The sequence below is a fragment of the Gopherus evgoodei genome, chromosome 5 (assembly GCF_007399415.2).
Source record: "Gopherus evgoodei ecotype Sinaloan lineage chromosome 5, rGopEvg1_v1.p, whole genome shotgun sequence".
NCBI classification, from domain to species: Eukaryota; Metazoa; Chordata; order Testudines; family Testudinidae; genus Gopherus; species Gopherus evgoodei.
In genome coordinates this window covers 122,801,690-122,825,019 of record NC_044326.1, presented here as the reverse complement: position 1 = coordinate 122,825,019, position 23,330 = coordinate 122,801,690, and the positions used below count along the sequence as shown (strand labels likewise).

The 23,330-nt window shown below is 41.9% G+C and overlaps 1 protein-coding gene across 2 annotated transcripts in view; it reads left to right on the top strand.

Moving 5' to 3' along the window:
* Window positions 1-23,330, top strand: part of MMRN1 (multimerin 1) — a 58,943-nt gene that overhangs the window by 4,113 nt on the left and 31,500 nt on the right. For both annotated transcript variants that reach the window (XM_030564830.1, XM_030564829.1), the window contains exons 2-3: window positions 14,834-14,953; window positions 20,399-20,505. In XM_030564830.1, coding sequence (XP_030420690.1) covers window positions 14,834-14,953; window positions 20,399-20,505 — 227 coding nt within the window. The remainder of the gene's footprint in view (window positions 1-14,833; window positions 14,954-20,398; window positions 20,506-23,330) is intronic.

Sequence of the window (23,330 nt, the reverse complement as noted above, 5' to 3'; positions counted from 1 at the left end):
GTCTAACAATGTGGCAACCCAAAAACAAGGGGATCCTACACAGAAATAGAATTCAAAACTGGATTAGCCACTTTAAAATTTTATTTTCTATCCTAATGTAGTTACATAAATATGGCAAGTGGTCCTTTAATTGGGGCATTAATTATAATATCCAATGGCAGGGTTATAGCTGTTAATTAACAGTAATGTGCTCAGCACTACATGATGCACAATGAAGATGGTGCTTGTCCCAAAAAGCTTCAACTCTAGTAGACAGAAATACCAAACATAGGCACTAATGTACTGGATCAGAGCAGTGCTCCACATAGTTCAGTATCCTGCCTCCGGCGGTGGCCAGGACCAGATGCTCCAGAGGAAGGTGCAAAAAATGTTGCGGTAGACAGTTATGGGATAACCTGCTTCAAAAAAGAATTTTCTCCTAGCCCCCAATAAGCGCTAAAACATGAGGTGTTTTGTCCCTTCATAACCTTTTTTTAAAGCAGTTCCTTTTATATTTCTGGATTTTCATGTTATCCATATAAATGTCTAAAGCACTTCTGAATCCTGCCAAGCTCTAGGCCTCAGTGAGTTCCATAGTCTAATCGTACATCATGTGAAAAAATATTTCCTTGTGTTTTTTTTTTTGAATGGCCACCTTCACTGAATGACCCTTTGAAGATGAGACTCGCAGAGAAACTCAGAGGGGAAAAACTAATTAGAGAATTGGTTGGTTTTGTATTATGTTCAGTGTAGTTCTTTTCCTGTAGGGCATGCAGAAGCAATGAGTCTCAAAGAAGGACATAATGTATCCATTGAACAGTATTAATACGTTTCACCATCTCTCATCACTATACCAAAGGTTACCAACCACTCAAACTAGTTTGAGTGACAAAGTAGGGTTTAGTCCTTTAAGTTAGTGTGTATTCCACACCACAGGGCTGCCACAATTGAACACTAAATGAGTGCAGGGTAATCAGAGGTGGGCCTGAGCAGGTAAAAATGGAGCCCGACCTACAAAGTTGAACATTCCTCAGATTTGGGGTTCTAGGCAGAGACCTTGTCTCTGTCTCCTTGTTATCTACGAAGTTAGTTAACTAGTGAAGCACATTACTACTGTTGACTCCACCTAAGACAAATATTAGTTGACTGGACAATTAGACAACCTGGATCAAAGCTAATTTTCCAGCTCAGATTGACTTGCTGGATGATATATGTGATCATTTAGGGCCTAATTCTGTTCTCAGGGTAAATTCTGAGTAACTCATTGACTTTATGTGAGCAGAGCAGTATGACTGAAGCTAAACAGATCTTGTTATCCTTTTCCCATATCCTAGCTGATCATGGCTATTCTGACTGGCCACTGGTCTCAGGAACTGGACTTAATTATGTTCCTAAAATGGAAAGTGCTATAGAAGCACAAAGCCTTATAATTGACTTTCAGTGGGCCTTAGAGAGAGAGAGCGGGAGAGCTGCAGTTTAATATTAACACTTTATTGACAACTATTATAGGGCTTTATTATAGGACTGTAAGTGTTGTAAAAACCCAGCCCTGCATTGATAGCAATTTAATATTTTAGGACTAGTTGTCATTTAAATATTTAAAATGCCATAAGCAAGAAAGTTACAATAAAAATTAAATGAAGAGTTGTTTTGGAACTGCACCATCGGATCCAATATGACTCAAAGGTATTATCTTACAACAAAGGCTAGATTGCCGCAATATTTCACTGCAAGTGGTAGTGTAATGATTTTATTATGTTGGGGGTACCGAGGCAGTCACAGGCTAATCCATACAGCATCTCAGAGACATCTATAAACCTATCTTTCCACCTCGAATATGCTGCCATTCATTGCTATTATTACATCTCTTAAGCAGAGAAAGATTTAATAAACCCAACAGCCATGATGGATTTGCTCAGTTGTCATAGCTGATGTGTGTGTTGCAACAATTCCTAGACATAACTAGTGCTCTGAAATTCTCAGCTGTTCCCTGTATATTTTTTGTGATGTTTTTTGACATGGAGGAATGTGTGGTGAACATAGAAATAAAAGCTGATGCAGTGTTCACCATACATTCTGTCTGCATCAATGACTGAGAACAGCTGTAAACCCAGTTTAACCTATTGGTTAAGCCACGTTTATGGATGCTTTGCATCACCAGAGTTGCACATGGTGGTGAATCTGGCCTTTTGGAGTTTTAAATTCAGTGGAGAGAGATTCTCGAGTGGATTTTAGAAGACTTTGGATATCCCTGTATTTTAAAGACACACCATCTTAAGCCCTGCTTTTTATCTTACCTGCGGGCTGTGATTACTGCACTTTCACAATGGTCTGTACGGAGAGAGGCCTCCTGTGTAAGGTTGTTCTAGTAACTAGCAGGAAATACTTGAAGAGTGAGTGGTCCTCCACCTTCCTTCCCAAAGCCTAAGTCGAGTACTTCTGCAATATGCCATTCCTCTCCAGTACTGTAAGGAGCATGAAGGTATTCCTGAACCTTGCCTCTAATCCCCCAGTCTAGCAGCTTTTAATTTTCCTGTCTGTGTATTCTGAGCACATTTATTACCATTATGATCCTAGTGCTCAAAGCATATTGCTAAACCAGGTACTGGCATTATTTCACCAACTCATTGCTATGTTATATACTAGGTATTAGGGTTAATAATGTACCTCCATGGCTGGTCCATGTAGCCTCATGGCAAGGAAATGCCAATATCCCAATAGAACTTTAACAGGGAGTACTTACAGGAATTTCACTGCTGAATGCAGAAGTGAAAGGTTTAGTATGGTTAAGTACTGATGGATCACTAAACATGCTTCTGTAAGGTGACAAGGGCAAACCTGCACACTGCATGGACTTGTTCATTTAGCTAGGTTGAACAGGGCTGATACAGTTCAGGGAGATGGTGGGAGACCAATTTATTTGCATCACTACTGCAACAATGTTATGTTACAGATAATCATTCCCAGTAGCAGTGTCCCGTGCATGGAATGAATGGACAGGCAATGTAGTTCAACTATGAGATTAACATTACAAATAGCTACAATATCCAGTGTTGGATCAGTCGCTTTTGGGACTTGGCACACAACGTGATAGTAAAGGCTACTTGGGGTTGTTGGAGGAGTTCTGCTCTGCAATGTTTACAGGTGCCAACACACTAAAAACTATCACTTATCTTGTCCCGCAACCACTCAGGAAGGAAAGAAGGAGCTGTTATGTGAGCTGCCCATGTAATTATGAAACTTAAGTGAAAATGCTAATTGCTGAAAACAAACATTGTGGTTTAGAAAAACAGCAACATGTAAAATTCAAGTTTTCTAAGCCTCAAGCTGATGGTTAAGATTACAAGATATTAGAGAGGAAGCTCTGTTTTGGAATACAGTACTAAATACAGTATTAAAGGAATCCAGCCCATTTCTCCAAGTGGCATTTTTGCAACATGAATTAGGAATTTCTTACAGGGGAACACTCTCGGTATAGCTCTTCCCTTAGCTCCTTCAGTAAGAGGCTAAATTGGGGTACTTAGTTTCCTCTTCAGATCAGATTGCGATGAAGTGATGCTCTAAATGCAGATGGTTTTGCTTTCTAAAGTCTGCAATATTTTTAAGGTGGTAATAACTGCTCACGCTCTCCCCATTATACTAATTACTTTAATGTTATAGATGTTTATTTAGTCTCTATATAAAGGTAACACATAAGAACATACGTATTTAGTGGTTCGGTCTTAGTAACAATAAAATCGTGAGATAGGAGTAGTCAAGCTTGATTGCCTTTATTAATAAAGTCGCCTATATTATTAAGCATAACTCATAATAAGAAGAGGTGTATGACACCTAATCTTTATGGAACCGAAGCTTGCAACCACTGACACAAATGACAGGCTGGTCCCAGTACTGGCTATTGCATCAGTAACTGAAACTTAATCTTTTATAGACAAATTTTTGTCAAGCCATAACTTCCCTTTTTACACATGACACTTATGTATATCTCCTTTTCTCTGGTACATGTTGCAAACTTCCAGGTACATATTGCAATAGCCAGACTTTCCATAGCAATGTGGTTAGTACATTTTGCAGTTAAAAATACTTCTTCTGATACACAGGATATTATACAAAACATCCTACTCTTACTAAACTAAATTTTCCACTCTTAGTAAAGGTTGCACTAGTTAACATTATTGCAAATTATTCTTAAAGTTTGATAGGGGTTTAGTTCACTAAACAATAGGCCTTTTCTTAGCAACAGGTCCTTTGGCTTAATGGTCAACATATGCTTTGTTTCACATTCCATGTGAGCAGCATGTTTCTCACATTATTGTCACTCCTTCCTATTACACAGATTAAGATTACAGTAACAAATTTGCCCGTTAGTGGTAGGACTTAGTTCCAAACCATTCACATAGATCTGACATTCAGTTCCTTGCTGTATTTCTTACCAGGTGCACCTGTAACATCTATCTAAATTTGCACAGAAAATACGAACTCTCACAGATAAGAACGCAATAAACACTTTAGAAAATTAATGCACTAATTCCTAGAAATAAATGTGTCAAGAAAAAGAACAGCAGCTAGGTGTGCCCATATGTTCTCAAAAGGTCTTTCTTCTGCTGCCTGTTTCTTTTGTGCTGAAAGTGGTTTAAAAGGCAAATTTCATACTGGAAATGAAGGAAGAGAAGATTCTGCTGCTTGTGCTCCTAGTAAGTACTAAGAGCCTGATCCAAAACCCACTGAAGTCCCTGGAAAAACTCCCATTGACTTCTATGGGTTTTGCATCAGGGCCTTATCCTGAAAGGAGTCCCACTGAAATAAATCAAACCACTTGAAGAGAAAGATACTTCTCAGTGGCAGAATCAGCAAGTGATGGGTAAGTCAATTTACAATATTTCCTGCAACTAAATACAAAAAGTGTGTCCTTGGCTCCATGCAGTCTCACTGAAGTGCCAAGTAAGGGTAAGTAAGGATAGCCTATTATTTTCAGATTAGAGGATAACTAAGTGGACTGTGAAAATCAGTACTGTTGAATGTCAGGTGAGACGCAATGATATAAGTAGACAGTAAGTCAAAAGGATGATTGCATATGGGACTTCATGCTTGTGGCTGATTAGATTATGGGAGAAAATACTCAAGAAAAAGATCTCAAATTTAACTGTATCTATGAGCATTTTAGAGACTGGATATAGGTTGGTTTCTCAGCTGTATTTTGAGGGCTTACTTTCAAACTAGGCTAGTGGAACGGTTAGTTTACACTTTGACTGCAGGAGATGTTGGTTATTTTGGCTGGGCTCGGAAAGGTCAGGTGTACCTGTCAGCTGGACTTTGAAATAGTGGAGTAAAGGTCTAAATTCCCACCCCAGCTTACCTGACATGTCAGTCACAGGATAGTCCTTATTTAATCTGAGTCAGTTTACTGACCCCTAGAAATGATGATCAGCTAATAGGTGAGTGGAAGCTGTGGATTGACACTGCAGCGCTAGAAAGAAGATTTAATGGCTCATGATATTAAATCAAAATTTGCATAACACAAAAGGACTGTTCACTGTCCAAGATTTCAACATGTTATGTGCAACAAAGGAAATGAACAATGACAGAAAAACATCTGTTTTGGAGAATGCAGGACAAAATGTCAGGGCCTTGAATCCTGAGAAAACAAAATGTACACCTTTATTTTCCCCTATTCTTTTATATCAACAAGAGTGTGCTCTTTTTCAATAAAAACTACATATTTAAAAGACAGCCTCCATTGCATGTGGTACCATTACATGCAAACTGATTTGAGCTGAGGGAATTCTGCAAATTTACTTTAAATCTGCAGATTTTTTTTTTTTGCATTCCATTTAGCATAGAAAAGGAAAATAGACTAGTCAATTTCACTTTTTATAGTCAATTTCTAGCCAGGATAAGCATTTTTTTACCTGCGTGACACAGGCCACAGAACCTCATCCAATAATTTCCCTATCAAGTCCATACCTTTTGCTTGAGTTACAGCATATCTTTTAACAAGATATCCAGTCTTAGCTCAGGTGGCATCTACACTTGTGAGCTAGGGGTGTGGTTCCCAGATCATGTACACATATTTCTGCTAGCTCAATGAGAGCTGGCATGAGTATAGGTGGGAGCCTAGCCGCAGTAGCATGGGCAGCGGCGGCATGGCTCAGCTGTGCTGAATACAAAGTCACCAGAACCCTGTGGATGCATATTTGGCATAAGGAAGCCACACCACTGCTGCCTGTGCGACTATGCTAATGCTACTACTTATACTTGCCTAGCTCTCACTGTGTACGTGAGCTGAGAATCACATCCCTAGCTCATAGTACAGACATAGCCTCAGAGAGTACAAGTGATAGAGAATCCATCATGTCTTTAGGTACTGAACAGGTGAAAAGCCTCTTATTTTGTCACCCACTGAGTACCAAGAAAATCACTGGGGGGGAAATAATTGATCCTGTTGTTTTTGGGTTCTTGTGCAGTAGCAAAACACTGTGATGTTTCTTTCTTTTCTTAGTATGCTGATTTGCATTATATAAATGTGCAGACTCTCTCAGTACAAATATTTGGCAGGCTGTTTAAATCAAGCTAAGCAATATTCTCACTGGAATCTTTTATAAAAAAATGTATGGATATATTTCTATGAATCATAGGTTTTGTAACATCTTGTTTCTACATAATCTAAATTCAAGGCCTGACTCACCCTAACAGTGTTCCTTGAATAACACTATTTTCCGATGGGGAAAACTTCTTATGAGGTTAATTTTTTTAAATAAAGGACATAATCATTGCAACCCTTACGCACATGAGCAGTTCCACTGAAGTCAGATTCTACCCTGACTTGCATCTTGATTAGCATTTCTGCTACCGGAACAAAATTCTTCTCTCAAAGCTTTTCTGAATTAAAACATGCACCAGTTTAAGAAAAATTGTTTTAAAATGAAATAGTTAAAGAGGTGCAAATCTGTGTATGGACTCCTTTAAGTATCTAAATAACTATGCATCAATCAATAAGTCAATCAATTTAAAATTAGCCACAGACAGGTTTGCACTTTTTTAACTTTTGATTTAAAAATACACCTTTGGTTAAAGTGGGACCACTTCTAATACATGCAGAGATTCACTTATACCAGGGTGGGCATATTACACTCACTCTATGCTGCTTTTGAACAGGTGCAAGTAACTATAAAAAGTGTAAGGCAGTAGAAAATTAGCCCAATTGATTTACCTGCATGAATGTGGAGTAGCTAAATGTGGTAAAGGCTGCAAGATGAGACACAAATAAAGGAAAATCATCCTTTTTTTAAAAAAGCAGTATTTCTTTGCAAACCATTCTGCTACACAATACTATAGGACCATGCTTTAACAAAGCTTTTAAGAATGCGCTTAACTTGAAGTCAATAGAAAGGTTCACATGCTTAAAGTTAACTATGTGGTTATGTCTTTTGCTGCACTGGAGCTTTAGAAAGAAAGTGAAGAATCTCATATCCAGTTTAAATTGTAAGGGGAATTTACATAGATGCAATGAGGTTTCAGAAGTTGGAATATGGTAAGAATGCTAGACTCAGCACCCCTATTCCTCCATTTTACTTTACTATTCTACGAGCCTGATTCTCCGCAGCTCTGTACCTTAGGGAGACGTACATGTCAGTGCATAGCATGTGTAACATGCTACCATTCTTGTATGGTAGCATTTTACAACCATTTTGCACTGGTGAAAATGATGACACAAAGTGCAAAGTGGGGAGAATCAGGCTCTGTATCTCCTACACTATTCTTTGCAATGTATATAGTGAATATCATCTGAATCAATCATAGAGCCATGTGTTGACTTTAATTAATGCTCCAGATCTAGGTCCTTTTCGTATTTCTTCAGCTACACAGTAATCCCATGGTTCAATGCAGTTCAACTGTGCAGATTCAATATTGCATCAGTTAAAAGCTAAGTAATCTAATTTACTTGTGGATAAAAATAAACCCCTTTTCAGCAGCAGTACAAAATGAGTAAGGGAGCAGAACTAAGTCCACGCCCTTTGGGCTTTTAGCTAACAGTAGTGTGCATTTTGCAGGGGTTTAGAAACAGTTGCAAGGATTGTTCAGAAGCATCATCTGTGTTTCTAAGCAAATGGAAGCAACTGCTCTAAGTTACAGAGCTGGCAGTGGATGTTCTTATTTGCTTTGTAATGTATTTACTGTGGCAACATGATAGGGAAGTGGTTATTACAGCCTCGTAAACGTCCACTCTCCCAGTCGCCGCAGGGAAATAAACATTTTTTAATGGTTGAATAAATTACATTTCACTTTACATTTGCATCAGTCATCCTAATCATAAGGGGCCTGATCCAAAGCTCATAGAAATACTACCTCCATTCACTTCAGTGGCCTTTGGTACAAGTCCCCAATGAACAAGCTGATTTTGTCAGAGGGCTGGTAAATTTTCATGACAATTTTGCAAGGCTAGCCTTCTTTATAGAAAGGGGGCTGATTGAACTGCTCCAAAATAGGATACACATGTCCCCGCTTAAAAATACCCCTTTTTTCCTTGCAGTTGTTGGAATTAAATGGAATATTTTTGTCTTGTTTTTTTTAATTACAGTTCAGTGATCTCTATCATTCCTACAACACTGGCTTGGCTGTGTGATGAGTATAAGATTTCTAGCCTCATTCTGCTTGCTCAAGGCAATGTATTATATTAACTGATGTGTTTAGGAGCACCTTTATGGCTATGTGTGAACTTAACACAACCATGTAGTGCAGCTAAACAATTCTGGCTCACAAGGAGACAAGATCCTCAGCTGGTGTAAACTGGTGACCCTGTATTTACTTCAGTGGATTTTGCAGCTCTATTCCTCTGGAGGATCTGGCACTTGGAGTGGAAAGCTATTTCTCTGAATGCCATGAACCTAACAAAATTTTTTTTCTAATGCGGTTTAGAATGCAAAATTGTTTTAAATTCTTTTTTTAAAAAAACAATTATTATTCATATGGGAAGCTCTCTTAGCAAAATCTAAGATTCTCATGTGCACATGCCACACTACACAGTGGGAAACAGGAGAAAAAACACAGTGTGGGGAGCAAGGTGAATCGTTCTGATGTATTTAATTGTGTGGATATAGTGAGTGAAATGTGGTGTATGGGTCTTTCAGTTGGGTATGTTAGGAAAGGTTGCCACCTGCTGGTTTTTACTGTTAGTGAGTGAAATAGATATACTGAGACAGAAGATTTTAATACAGAAATTGAAAGAAATTCAGCAGCCCGGAAAAGGATGGTTTCAGCACCTAGAAAAAGACAGAGACATTAAATCAAAGAAATTAGAACAGACTTTCACCAATGAACCCTGTGCTTGAGCAAAGTTTATGATTTACTAGCCTTTTGCTAGCTTTTAACTGGATTTGAGGCAGTGGAAAGAACATCATTTGCTCCAACCAAATTACAAAGGGGAGTTGGTATTATTGCTAAACCCCAGTTCAGCAAAGGACTTAATCATTTGCAGATCCCAGCCTGCCCAAGAATGAGCAACATACATTTGACTTTCAAGATGAACATTCTGTCCCTGAAATCTTTTAAACCCAATAAACTCTTTCTTCAGCATATGCAATCCATAATCCATGACAACTGCAGAAGCTCAGACAATCAGTGTATTATGTCTGCTCATTATCATGAATGCTATCATAAAATCATGAATGGTGTGGAGAAAGTAAATAAGGAAATGTTATTTACCTCTTCTCATAACACAAGAGCCAGGGATCACCCAATTAAGCTAATAGGGAGGAGGTCTAAAATAAACAAAAGGAAGTACTACTTCACAGAATGCACAGTCGACCTGTGGAACTTCTTGCAAGGGGATGTTGTAAAAGCCAAAAGGATAACTGGGCTTGAAGAAGAATTAGATAAATTCACAGAGCACAGGTCCCTCAACAGCTATTAGCCAAGATCAGGCATGCAACTCCATGCTCTGGGTGTTCCAACTGCCAGAAGCTGGGGCTGGGCGACAGGGGATGAATGATGTGTTAATTGCCCTGTTCACTTCATTCCCTCTGAAGCATTTGGCACTGGCCATTGTTGGAAGACAGGATACTGGGCTAGATGGACCATTGGTCTGACACAGTATGACCATTCTTTTGTTCTAATCAAAGGGTAAACAAAAGTATAGTAAATAATGTGTGCAGTGATGTTAGCTATTTTTCATCTGCTAAGGCTGCACCACAGCTCAGGGTTCGTATGCTACTTGTTCTTACTCCACAGACAGAGAGAGCATTTTTCTGGGGATTAGATCATTTTGAAGCTCAAAAATGTTGCTCATACTCCTGCTCCATCCACACCCTGATATCATGAGCTTATTACAATTCACTCTGAGATGGCTCAGTCAGCAACAAATGGGTAAGCATCCCTACCCTGCAGTTAACTTAATACTTTCTGCCTATTGAGGAGGAAAATGCATTATTAGTGAATATATGCTAGAGCATGGCAATGTGCTTGGTGCATGAGAGGTGGGGACTGGACGCTTCATAGGCCTGATTAGTCCCGCTCCCAAGACCTACAACATGAGAATTATTTACATTGGCTTCTTATCTTGCATTGGCAGGAGAATTGGACCCTGAGTCTCCATAATGCTTGCATTGGTGCCGGTGAGAGTGATGCTTGTTAACCTTTCCTGTACGTGCAGCATGGATTCCCTCAACAACCCCAAACTCCCCTTGCATGCACCTACAGGGCATGGGACAGCCCAGCCACCAGCATGGCTGCTTTTTATATTGGTGCATTGGGGAGAGAGGAGAAGGCTTCCTGCATTCTTTCATCTGCAGTGCACCATAATTTGATCCTTTATCATTATCCAGGCAAATGTCCTTGTCACTACTTAATATGGTTCCGATTCTCAGATCTAGCCGTGAGGCACTTGGTGCAGAACTCAATGGCTGTGGAGCAAAGGTGGCTTTACACCCAAACACTATCCTAAATTTGGTCCTGCCAAAAGGATTTTCTCTAGCAGCCAGGAACAGTGGGAGAGTAGAGGTATTCTTACCGCAGCCTCTTTCCAGCAATCATTTCCCCGTGCCACCCCCACCCCACCCCACTCCCCGTGCTGGGAGCTGCAAGAGGATTGTCAAAAGCTGCTACACAGGCTTTACGCCACCCAGGGATCTTCCACTCTTACTCCTAATGTGATTGTTTCTGTTTTTTTAAATACAATGTTTCACAAATCAAATCTAAATCAGTGCAAAAGGAGCACAATAGCAACTGTAGGTTGTGACAAAGCCCACAGATTTAAAAGTCAGTATTTCCAATCTGGAATAAATTATTCCATGAAAGGTAAAGAGGATTTTCAGGTTTAAATTCCCTTTATGCAAAACAGTTGTTTTGAGTGGCTGCCTTTGCCTTTACACACCCTGTCATCATCCTTCTGTCATGCTTGGTTTTCTATTTTTAAACCTACATTTTTTTCAGACTATTTGGTTTCAAAATTATATTTACATTTTCAACATCACTTAATGAGCTTATTTCATTGGTAACACAAACCTAATTATGAGTCTCACCAGGGGCTCTTTTACCATCCATCTTTCCTCCAATTTAGGCTGATCAAAGATTGCTAGGCTATGAGAGAAGAGAACCACTTCAGCGGTTGCCCTGATGCAGCTTGAAATCAGTTTAACCATTTTAAATACAAATACTCTTTGCAGGTAACACTAGAGTTTATTTTTTACAGAGATCAGAGATTTACATTGACTTTTTTTTTAAACAAAATAATGCTTAGCCAATATTTTGGAGTAGGCTTGGCTGCTTCCTTTCCCATCCACCATTGAATGCATCTAGCAACAACTATGTGTGCAAGTTCCACTAACTCATCCACTCTCAGTAATTATGATAACTAGTGGATTTGCACTATGAATCTTAAAAAGTAGGCTGCGTTTCTGAAAAGTAAATGCTCTCTGTGTTTCAGGCCTTTAATGTATTCTAAAATTGGTTCTGGTAGCTGCTTTTTTTTTTTCTTTTTTCCCTTTTTCCATTCTGTCCTTTGTTCAAGTGTAAAGCAATATCTAATTTTAAAAGAGTGCTACCAGATTTATCTTAGTTAATGTATTTCTGTGGGGAGAAGTGTGATCTAGTAGTTAGAGCACAGGTGTGAGAGCCAGGAATTCTTAAATTCTAACCTTGCCACTGGCTCCCGGAAGCTTTGGGTGAGTTATTTCAGGTCCCATTTTAAATTTTTGCCTCTAATTCTGAGTGCCTTAGTTGCTGGGTGGTCTGCTTTAGAAATTCAGAGGCATGATTTTTGTGACATTCTGAGTATCTGCAACAGTTGAAATTGAGGATACTACTGCAAAGCAAGTGCTCCATGTCCTAGATGAGGCACCTAAAATTATAAGCCACGTACCAAATTCAGTTTGAGCATAAACAACTGGCTTCAGTAGGAACTCCACGTCTGTATACCATGGCTCACTTTGGTCCAGTCTCCTATTCCGTATCTATAAAAAGGAGAAAATACTCACCCCACATCTATGATGGGAGACTTAGTCCCTAACTTTGACACACAGTACAAAGGTGGAACTATCTCTGATCTCATTGTTATCCATGCAGAATCCTCACCTGAGCTATACTGGGTGCAAGGGTTGGGGTTCAGATGCTAGAGGGGTGCACACTGAGGATTGATGTTCTAAATGGGTGTAACCTGCAACACATTAGCATGTGTTGCCAACCACACCGTATGCACAGGAGGGCAAGAGGCATGGCCATGAACATGCACAAAAGGCTGTGTTCCCTTAGGATTACAGAGCACCAGCAGGTGCTATAGCCAGAACGTATTCCTACTACTCAATAGCAAAAGACTGCTAGAAGCATATCTTTTCCTACTGCTGCATAAGTGTCCTGGGGTAGAAGGGGCTACCTGTGCCTTTTTCCTCCCCTTACCTAACTCACCTGTATAACACAGGATAGGGAGTTAGCAAACATGTCATTTTTATTCTGAATAACTATGATAATTTTTGAAGTTTCCTTGTTTCCTCACCTCATTGGTGGACTTTCATGTCCCATATGATCACGTGGTGGTTGTAAGTGATTTTATGATCTCTCCACAATAACTATAATGTTTGGTTCTCCATTTACTTACACCAGTTTTGTATGAGTGTAACTCCATACACGTCAAAAGAATTACTCCTGACTTACACCCTCTATGTGAAAGAAGAATCTGATCCTTATGATTACTGCTGGAGGCTGCATTTATTTTTTTCAAATATTTATTGATGCCGTTTGCAAACGGACACAAAAGAATGAAGCTATGAGCCCGGCCATAGGAAAGAGAATATAAACAGAGCCTCATACGACAGCACAGAGTTTTTACGCTCCCAGTTTTTCTTGATGTAAACCAACAAGGAAACATACAATGAGTAAGAGAAACAAGATCAAAGAAACTACACAACAGCTCTTATATGGAGCACATTCTTCAATAATTATATAATATGGGCTGTGTGGGCGTGCTCCAGAATGTGGTGTATATGAGTGCTGCTGAGTGTGGCGTCCCTCTCAAAATGGAGAGCAGTTTCTGTGGATGTAAAATCTCTGTAGTCCAACAGTCACAAGTGCAGCTGGGCTCAGCGGCACCCATCATATGCTTGGTGCTTATAGTACCTTTTCCTGTAAGGCTCTCAAAACACTACACAAAATAGGTAAATATTAGAACTGGTTAAAAATGTGGGGCATGAAACCTATCAATGAAATAGAAATACTGATAGATGTGTGGATGCTGAAACTCTAGAACCCACTTCTGTGAATCCTAGAGAACGAGTTTCTTGGCCTCAAAGCTAGAAAATGCCTGCTGAAGTATACTGTTAGTGTTAGCTGTTTGTGTTCCTGTAGTACCTAAAGGCCTCAACTGATATTAGGATCCCTTTATACTAGATGCTCTACAAGCATTTAGAAAACAACAGTGCATGTCCTAACATTTACAGAAGGGCAGTGTAGTGGGGTGGTTACTCCGCTCCTGCCCTGAAGGGCTTAAAACAGCTCTGGGAGAGGGCTGTGGCAGGGGAAAAGCTGAGCTGATTGGGGAAGTGGCTGCAGCTGGGCTACGCCCCAATCAGGCCACAGCTGGCCTGTACAAAAAGGCTGTGAGCCAGTGGTCCAAGGAAAGTCTTTCCTGAGGCTGGGAGAGAGCAGGGCCTGCCTGCAGACAGGGTACTGGAAGTGAAGCAGGGCTGGGGAAAGCCAAGGAAGCAGGGGAGCTTGAGGCTGGCAACTCCCTAGGCTGCAGGGCCTGGTGCAAGGCCCATTGAGGTACTGGGTGGCAGAGGAAGGCAGCAGGTCCAAGCCCCTTTGCTATGATGAGTAGCTTTTACACTGCAGTCTGCCCCAGGGAGTGGGGGCTAGATGGTGACTGGCAGTAGCCCTTGACTGAGGCAAGGTGGGGATAGAGGGTTGAGAGTTCCTCTGAATGGGGAGACCCTGAGACTGGGGGGGTTATTGCCAGGGGCCAGCACCTTAAAGGCAAGGGGTACCAGGTTCTGGGAGGGACACAGGGGCCAGTGGTAGCATGACACTGGCCTGCAAAGGGTGCTCTGGAGAGCTAATTCCCTGAGATGACCAGCAGGAGGTGCCACAGGGTGAGTTCTGCATTGCCACAGGCAGAAAGGAATTATTATCCCCATTTTACTGATGGGGAGTTAAGGCACTGAGGGATGAAATGAGTCACCCAAGATTGCATGGAAATCTATGACAGAGCTTGATGCTGTACCCAGATCTCCTGTATCCCAGTCACCTGTCTTAATCACAAGGCCATCCTTCATCTTGAAGGTTCATGTTCCCATTATATTGGGGGAAATGTTTGGATTTTAGTTTTGATTTAAAAATCAATTCAGCTTGTTCCTTCTTTCTTATACAGGAACTGGTGTGCTTATGTCCACACCAGACTCTCACCTACCGTCGTAGTGGACAACATGGAAACCTTGACATCAGGCAAAGCAAAGCCATGTTCCTGGGCTATTGGATCCTGTACTGTGAGGTACGTAATCATTTGCAGAAATAGCATTTGCATGCACTTTAATTATGAACGAGCAGGTAACCTGCTATTACTTTGAATGAAAAATAGCAATTCAATCCACCCTACTCATAGCCCTAAGTCAAATATGGTGGGACAAGCATCTTGTATGATTCTTTGATCATATCAGTGTAAAATTCTGAAGCAAAACATAGTAGGTAACTTGGTGCAAATTGCTATTCAGCCACTGTACTAAGGACCAAATACTGGCCCTTCACCAGTCAGGCTAAACAGGTTTTGTGTTGAAGCTCTAAGAGGTCCCATGGAGGAAAGGAATCCTTGCCAGAGAATGACTGACTGGATGCAGACACTCATACTAGCAGCAGCTGAGGCACTTCCAGTCCCTCAATGTGGTGCTCCTTCTGTTAGTGCAGAGCCTTCTGTAGATGACTGGAAGTAGAGCTGCTGTCTGATTTTTTTTTTCCCCTCTCCCCCCCCCCAGGTTTATTTGAAAAAAGGCATGTGAGAGCAGAGCTCTAAAGCACCCGGGCTATTTTGGTGCCCACAGGGTGGGGGCTGTGTGGGGCCCCAGGCCTCTGTGGTGGAGGCTGGCCCTGGCCTCTGCTGGGGGGTGAGGGGGGCTGTGTGGGGCCCTGCCCCAGACCTCCATGGGAGTGGGGGAGCTGGCTCCAGGCCTCTGACGGGGGGCTGGCCACTTGCTGTGGGAAGTGGAGTGACCTGGCCCCAGCCGGCTCTCTTCCCCTGGCTCCCAGGCTTGCGGGGGAGGGGGAACTTGCTGGTGGCATGGCTGGGAGCCAGGGGAGGGGAGCAGGATGGGGCGGGGTCTCTCTACTTGCCAGTGAGTGCAGGCCCGACCACTTCTGCAGTCCTCAGGGCAGTGGTGGCAGGAAGGGGCAGGGGCCCTGGGGAAAAGCCAGAGCACGGGCTGGAGCAGCACATAGCTGCGTGGGGCACCACGAAATTTGATGCCCCAAATTTCCTGGTGCCCTATGCAGCTGTGTACTTTGCGTATGGGTAAGGACGGCCCTGCAAGCACCTATGTGGTCAGCTTCCTTTCAAGCCCCCCTCACCCACAGCTTCTACACAATCACAAGGCCTTCCCCACACACATGGTACAGTCAGAGTGTGATCTGAAGGCAGTGGGTGTAGGGAGCTTGAAAGATTGAGCTGTCATTGCCAGAAAACAGGTGTACATAGGTTTAGCAAAGCAGTGCTACTGGAACGGAGTTGGTATTTGGTGGATGTGCAAAACTTGTGTAACTTATACCTGTTCTGTAGGGATCAAATTCAAATCTGAAGTGAGCAATTATAACTCCTACTGAAGGCAACAGAAGTTTCACTGTCTTAGACAAGTGGGGGGAGTTGATTATTTGTGTAGCATATGGCCTTTTGAGAACCATGGTGATTGTGCGCCTTTAAGGTGTGGACCATTCTATGAAAGAGAATTCAAAAACCATCTCAGTCACAGATGTTGCAAATGGAGTTGGCTGAAGACTGAGCCCTGGGTGTAGTCTACTGATTAGGACCCAGTCACTGTGCTAAGCATATTCATATTGATGTGGCTGTAGCTGGATTGCCTCACTGGATTCTACAAATATTAGTTTTCAATAACCTGCTAGTAAAGCTAGGGCAGGGTTGGGGGAATGGGATGAAATTTTTGCAAAAAAAAAAGTTTTTGAAACATTTTGTCTTGTTTTGGTGAAAAATTTCACAGTTTGATTTTTCTATTTTTTGACCAGCTTTATCTTCCAGTCCCTCTTTTTTGGCCTGGACTTTTTCATGCATTGTCCACTTGGTGGCAGGATTGTGTACAGAGGACAGGATTCAAGTTTCTTAGGAGTAGATGGAAGTTCAGCACTGCTGTCCTTCAGCTCCTTCTTTCCTTGTTTGTGATAACCTCCACCCAAGGCTAATTGCCTGTGCTTAAGTTTTATTTCCAGAGTTCATCTGAATTTGGCCTGGGAGTGTGTTTTGATGGTTTCCCTAGTACACCTCCACTGCTACTTGAGGTGTGCCAAGGGAGAAATCCCCTAAGTGTCTGAGTAGTTCTAATCCAGAAGGTAGGATTTATTGGATCTCAGTCTGTGGCTCTGACCACTAGGCTATAGCATTCTCTTGTACTGGAGTCTGCCTGTGGCTTTGCTACTGCCTGTGTGTAGCAGGTAAACTACTCTCAGCATTTTGGGAATGCTTTAAGTGGCCATAACGTGTTACTAATACACTGTGCATGAGATGAATCTTGCAGTTGTAACCGGGGCCGGCTTTAGGCCGATTTGCCTGATTTCCAGGAATCGGGCCCCTCGCCTAAGAGGGCCTCACACTTTAGGTGCCTTTTTAACTTTTTTTACTTACCCCGGCTACAGTCTGCTCCAGGGTCTTCCATGGCCCCGCTCCCCTGACCAAAGCGCCAGCAGGAGCATGGCTGCCCCACAGCCCCACTCTCCCAGCTGGAGCTCTGGCCGGAGCACAGCAAGCCACGCAGCCCCAGCTGGAGCTCCGGCCAGAGCGTGGAAAGCCCTACCCTGCAGCCTTGCTCTCCCGGCTGGAGCTCTGGGCCCTTTAAATAGCCCCCAGAGCCCTGGGGTAGCAGGAGGGCTCCGGGGGCTATTTAAAGGGCCGGGGCTCCAGCTGCCTCTGCTGCCCCCTCTGCCTGCAGCCAGCTCTGCACCCCGTGCCCACAGCCAGCCCTTGCCAAACCCCTGCCCTGTCTCTAGCCAACCCCTGCCACCCCCCCTTCAGCCCTGCCCAAAGCCAGCCAGCCCCACACACACCCCTGCCCGCACCAGCCCTGCACTGCCCGCCCTGCCCAGACCCCCCTGCCGTGTCTCCAACCAACCCCTGCTGCACCCCCCTGCCTGAAGCCAGCCAGTCCCGCACTCCCCTGTCTCCAGCCAGCCCCGCACCCTTTTCCCTGCCTGCAGCCAGACCCTACCTCCAGTCAGCCCCTGCCCTGTCTCCAACCAGCCCTATGTCCACTGCTGCCCTGCAGTTCCCAGGGCAGTAACCCTGCACACCTGCTTCAATGAGGGGGGCAGGGAGCAGCTGGGACCCACATATGTGCACACCTCCAGGAAGTGGCGGACCACATATGTGAAACAGCAGTCATTAATAACCAATCAACAGCATGTATGATGCAATGTACATAATATATAACTTTATTATCCATATAGTTATGGAAAGTAAATAATACATGGAAGAAATGAGAGGCTAATTTTAACCCTTTTTTTAGTCATCCCTGCCAGGACCCCGCCGAAAATGTTCGAATTGGGCCCCGCACTTCCTAAAGCCGTCCCTGGTTGTAACATTGTCTCTTCTAAGGTTTTTTATTCAAAAATTTCAGGATGCAAAAATCTGACTCTGTAGAAAAATAAGCTCTTTAGGCTGGTTGTGTAAGTATTGCACACAGTCTTACTCTTCTCGTCAGAACTCAGCCGTTTGGGGAACAAAGAGAAGCTTCTGGCAGCTGCAGAAAAGTGGACAATATAAGACTATCCCTTGTGAGATGGTGTTGAGATTAACTGTAGAGTAAAACAAAATAGCATTTTAGAGTTCACTGGGAGGATGTTTTCTGACACAAACCTGGTGGATTTAATCTCCAAGTTTGCCCTCTTCTGGCAGCCTTTTAGATTGGGATTGTGCTGCTATAAAAGGACTGAATTCTGTGGCAGCTACCTTCAGAGCTCCTGAACTTTGTAACTTTGTCCCTGTCATTCGGGACAGTGTCTAGTAGACAGTAGCATTTTTATCATTGCTTGTGTTTGGGGTTTATATTTAGAAAGTTAAAAGGGATAGAGATTTTTATATATAAATAATAAACACACACACTAGCTTCCAGTCTAGACTGATTGTTGTATGAAATTAAGGGGGGAAGAAACAAGAGACCAAATGCTCAAGAGCAATTGTGGCATGTGTGTGCTGTGTCTCTGATGGGCAAGCAACTCTAAGAACAAAATGGCTACTTTCTCTGCACTCAGGCAAAGTTCTTCATTATAAAGGTGCAGTACATTTCAAATGGAGGCAGCACAGTTACACAGCTATATCTAAGTTCATTTGACTTTCCAATTGGCTCTCAGGTTCTTGCTTCCCATCCTCCCTCAGTTGTTCACCAAGAGCCCTCTGAAGCATCCATCTCTGTCTCACTCCACAAGGTTTTCCACCTTAAGTCAATTCCTTGAGGGACCACAGCTCACTTCCCTATTCAAATCCCTATCCATTGGAAAATAAACTGAGATACTCCACCTAGGAGAAGGCACTAAGAACATGAGATCTGCATGGAGCACCAGTGGGGAGTAGAATAGACTCTCAGCTGTTTTGCTGTTAGCAACATGCTGCACCGTAATTTCATGTTGTAGGAGGAGAGATGTTTTAGGGTATACTGGGAAGAGGAAGGCATCTAGAAGCGAAGTTGCAAGGTGATCACTGGAGCCTGAGAGAGAGACAGAGCCACGTATGGCTACGAAAACCTAACGAGGATCCTGGGAATCTGAGCAAAGGGAGTGGATGGCTATGAATATTTGGAACCAGAATTAATGTTCTAAACTCCACATTTGATTATTCATAGTCATGGCCATCTTTCAGGACTATGCATAATTTTACATCTTAAAGATGAGTCCTTACTCAATTTGCACTCTACCCTCGTGCACAATAGCAGCTGGCTTTTGCATGCAGGAAGAGGGACCATGCAAACACCAACTCTTTACTGTGGTGCATTTGCATCAGTAGAGTGGCTTTTTTTTCCAATGAACTGAAATGCCCTCATGAAACTTTCTTCTGAACAGGAGAAGGCGTAAGCTTTTAGTGGTGGTTTTTACTATGTCTGAGAGAGAGAGCATTTCTTGATGAATTTCAGAGAGAAATGTTACCATCAGTACAAAGTCTGCTTCAAGATAACACTGGACCTAATTCTGAAGTTCTTACCCAATTTATACACTTTCTCTGTCATAGGTTTGCATGAACAAGGACTGAATAAAGACTCTGGGTGAAATGCCAATCCAGCTGAAGTCAACAGCAAAACTCCCACTGACTTCAATGAGGCCAGGATTTCACCCTTCAAAATTTCTTGCTATATACAGCAGAGCATACACTATGACCCAGGGCCTTCCAATGTAACTAGATATTTTGGATTCTTGAATGTTTAGGTGCCCAATCTAAGATACCATAAAGGGGCCTGATTATTTTTTTAAAGAAAGCACTGAGTTAATCATCTGAAAATCAGGCCCCTTTAAGATGTCTGAAGTTGGGCACCCAGAATCAGTAGTTAGTATTGAAAATATATGAAGGGGTTTCTTGGTTTTCCTTTTTGTTGGAATGAAAGGAATTAAAAAATAACAGTCGTTGTAAAAAAAAAATTCATAGGTGTAATGTGCTGATTACAGATTTATCTATTTATGATATTCAATCTTCAGAGACAGACTCATAACATTTGATTTCCAACATCTTCATCTCCAGATCCCAGATGATGACCCGCCAAGCCTACAGAATCAAACATAAAATTGTGACATCACTGGAGTGGAAGTGCTGCCCTGGGTACAGTGGAGAAAAGTGTCAACCCAAAGGTGTGTTAGAGTTATATTGATATGAATCCAATTCTTTTTAAAGAAAGAAAAGGCAATCTGATTCAAGAGCAAAAGTCTCAGATGAAAATCAGTCTAGCTGAGATCTCTTCCTCACAAAATGAAATCCATTAAAATCAGAAAAGTGCAGATTGGGCCAAAAATATTGGCAACATTTATTTACTGTCCCTGCCTTCAGTTTTTACTGTTCATGCCACATTATGCAGAGAGGGAAAAGAGAAATTACCCCCCCCCGCCTCATCCCTAAATAAACAAAACTCATGAACTTAATTCTGATTCTATTGTGCAGAATCTGTATTACATGCTTCACTATTCCTGTCTGACCTTTTGGGGGGGCAGAGAGGGTGTACAGAATTGCAGTCTTGGGGATATTAAATCAAGGCCTTCCACTGAGTACCTACTGTAAAATTAATCGACTTACAGTAGGCTGACTCTTTTGCCTTTTCAGATTCAGCCACTTGGAATATATTTCAGCCAGTAGGTAAGAGAATGTGCCTGATCCATTTTACCACTGAAGTCAATAGAAAAATTGTTGTTGATTTCAATGGTAGCAGGATTGGACCTGCTGACTTTTACAAAAAGCCACACTGGATATTATACATGGCCTACGTATAACTGTGCCTTTTTAATACAAAGCATGTAGTGTTTACCATTGCCCTGGTGATCAAACACATGGCAATGTGCTGTCATTTAACATCTGTATAACTGCTGCTACTTTGCTCCTGGCCTTAAACTGCTCTTGAAAAATAAGATGTGGCATTAGCATACATATTTTAAATGAATGACTATTAAGAGAGGCTATTAGATGTGGTAGGGAATTCCATCAACAGTGGTAAAATAGAGGCTGTGATTAAAAATTAATGTAGAGGAATGTAAAGAAGCCACAGCCATTCCCACTTAGGAGAGAAATATTGAAGAGTTAGGACCCCAGCAGTCAGGGAAGTCTCTTACTGTATTGAAAGCTAGTGAGCATTGGATCAGGCTTTAATGTGGCATGATTTATATCCAAAACCCTGTTTAACATTTCCAGGGTTGACTTTTAAAAAACAAAACAAAACATGGACAAAACAGATTTTAAAAAATGAAGGCTTAAGGAGGCAAAGTACAATCAAAGTAACTGGTCCAGCATCAAGGAAATATGGGAAATGAGGTTTATACCCCAATTTGTTATATATTAGTATAGGAAAATAGAAAGAGGAGTTGTCCAGTTACAACTAGTGACCTAGAGTCAGAAATCCTGGCTTGTACTCTCAAATCTTCCACTAACTCGCTCTGACCTGGGAAAGTCACTTAACCACTCCATGTCTCAGTTTGCTCAGCTAGAAAAATGGGATGAGACATCTCACCAAGGCATAGAGAAGCTTAATGAATGAATGCTTGTAAAGCACCTGAAGGGCCGGCCTTGGATTAAGTGTTCTGTAAGGACAAAGTTTCCTCTTTTCTGTCTCCAGAATCCTGCCCAACCACTCCAAAGCCACTGACACCCACCTCACAAGCAGGGCTTTCAGCAAGTGAATCTGCAGAGTGGTGAGCCAGTGGCCATGTCCCCAGGCCTCCCTTTCACACAGCTGCAGAGGGAACAACTATGTACACAGTGTTCTGTCTCACACAGAGCTGAGTGGTCTATGTGGCCTCTCCTGACCTTGCCCTCTCTATAGTAGAACTGTGGCTGCCTGAAGTATTTATGGGAGTCCCATGACTGAATGCATCATGGGAGATATAGTCCAGTCACAGAGCCTGACCCATAAGGAAGAATGAACGAGATCATAAGGTTTAGGAATTATAAATTTAATGAAGCAATGTAACACTGTAGGAAAGCTTAGTTTCATTTCAAGTCAATTCAGTATTAAACCTTTTGGGTCAGTTCAAAACAATGTTTTGGTAGGGGAATATTGAAAAGTTTTTTCATCAAGAATGCCAAAACACAATGTTTCACCATGTCCAAATCAAAATGTTTTGTAACATTTTGTTCTGTTAAATAAAATAAAATCGTCACATTTTTGTCCCAATATGTGGTGAAAATAAATGCTGAAATATTAGAGTTTCGTCACAGGATAGAAGTTCTGACTTTTGCTCTGCTCTGCTTGCATAGAGTGCATTATGCACCACATCATTTCTGCATCCTCATGAATCTAGGTCAGGGTGCATCCAAATGCAGTATTGCAAGGAAAGGCAATAAGTTGATTTTAAGTGCATGGATTCAATTCTCTCCCCCTCCCGCTCCCCCAAATTATTTCATCTATGCTGGCTGTGGCTTAGAGCACACACTATTCTCAGAATTGGGGAGAGTACAATAATACACTTTTTCCAGCAGATGGCTCTAAAATGTTCTGAACAGCAGCAAGCCACAGCATAGTGTAAAAGACACAAAGAAATTTAAGCACAGAACTGTCGGAAGGATTATAATAGAGATGGGGAGGATTCTTGTAATGAAACTCAAACTCCCCACAGTGATTTGCCTTTAGCTGCTCCTGCTGCATCAAAAATTATATTCAGAGAAAAAGATCTAATTTCCATATTTTAATACTTCCTGAAAATCATTTCATGTATATATGTATTTAAAAATACATGGGGCAATATATTGCATATCTAGCCCAAGATTTGCAAAGACAAGAGTCTGATGTTGGGCTCCTGAATAAGTGACCTAATTTTTCAGAAGTGCTGAGTGCCCAACAGGTGCTGCTGGTTGCTCAGCCCTTTTAAATAATGGGCAGTTTAATTTATTATGCCTAAGAGTTGACTTAATAGGGTGACCAGATGTCCTGATTTTATAGAGACAGTCCTGATTTTTGGAGGCTTTTTCTTAT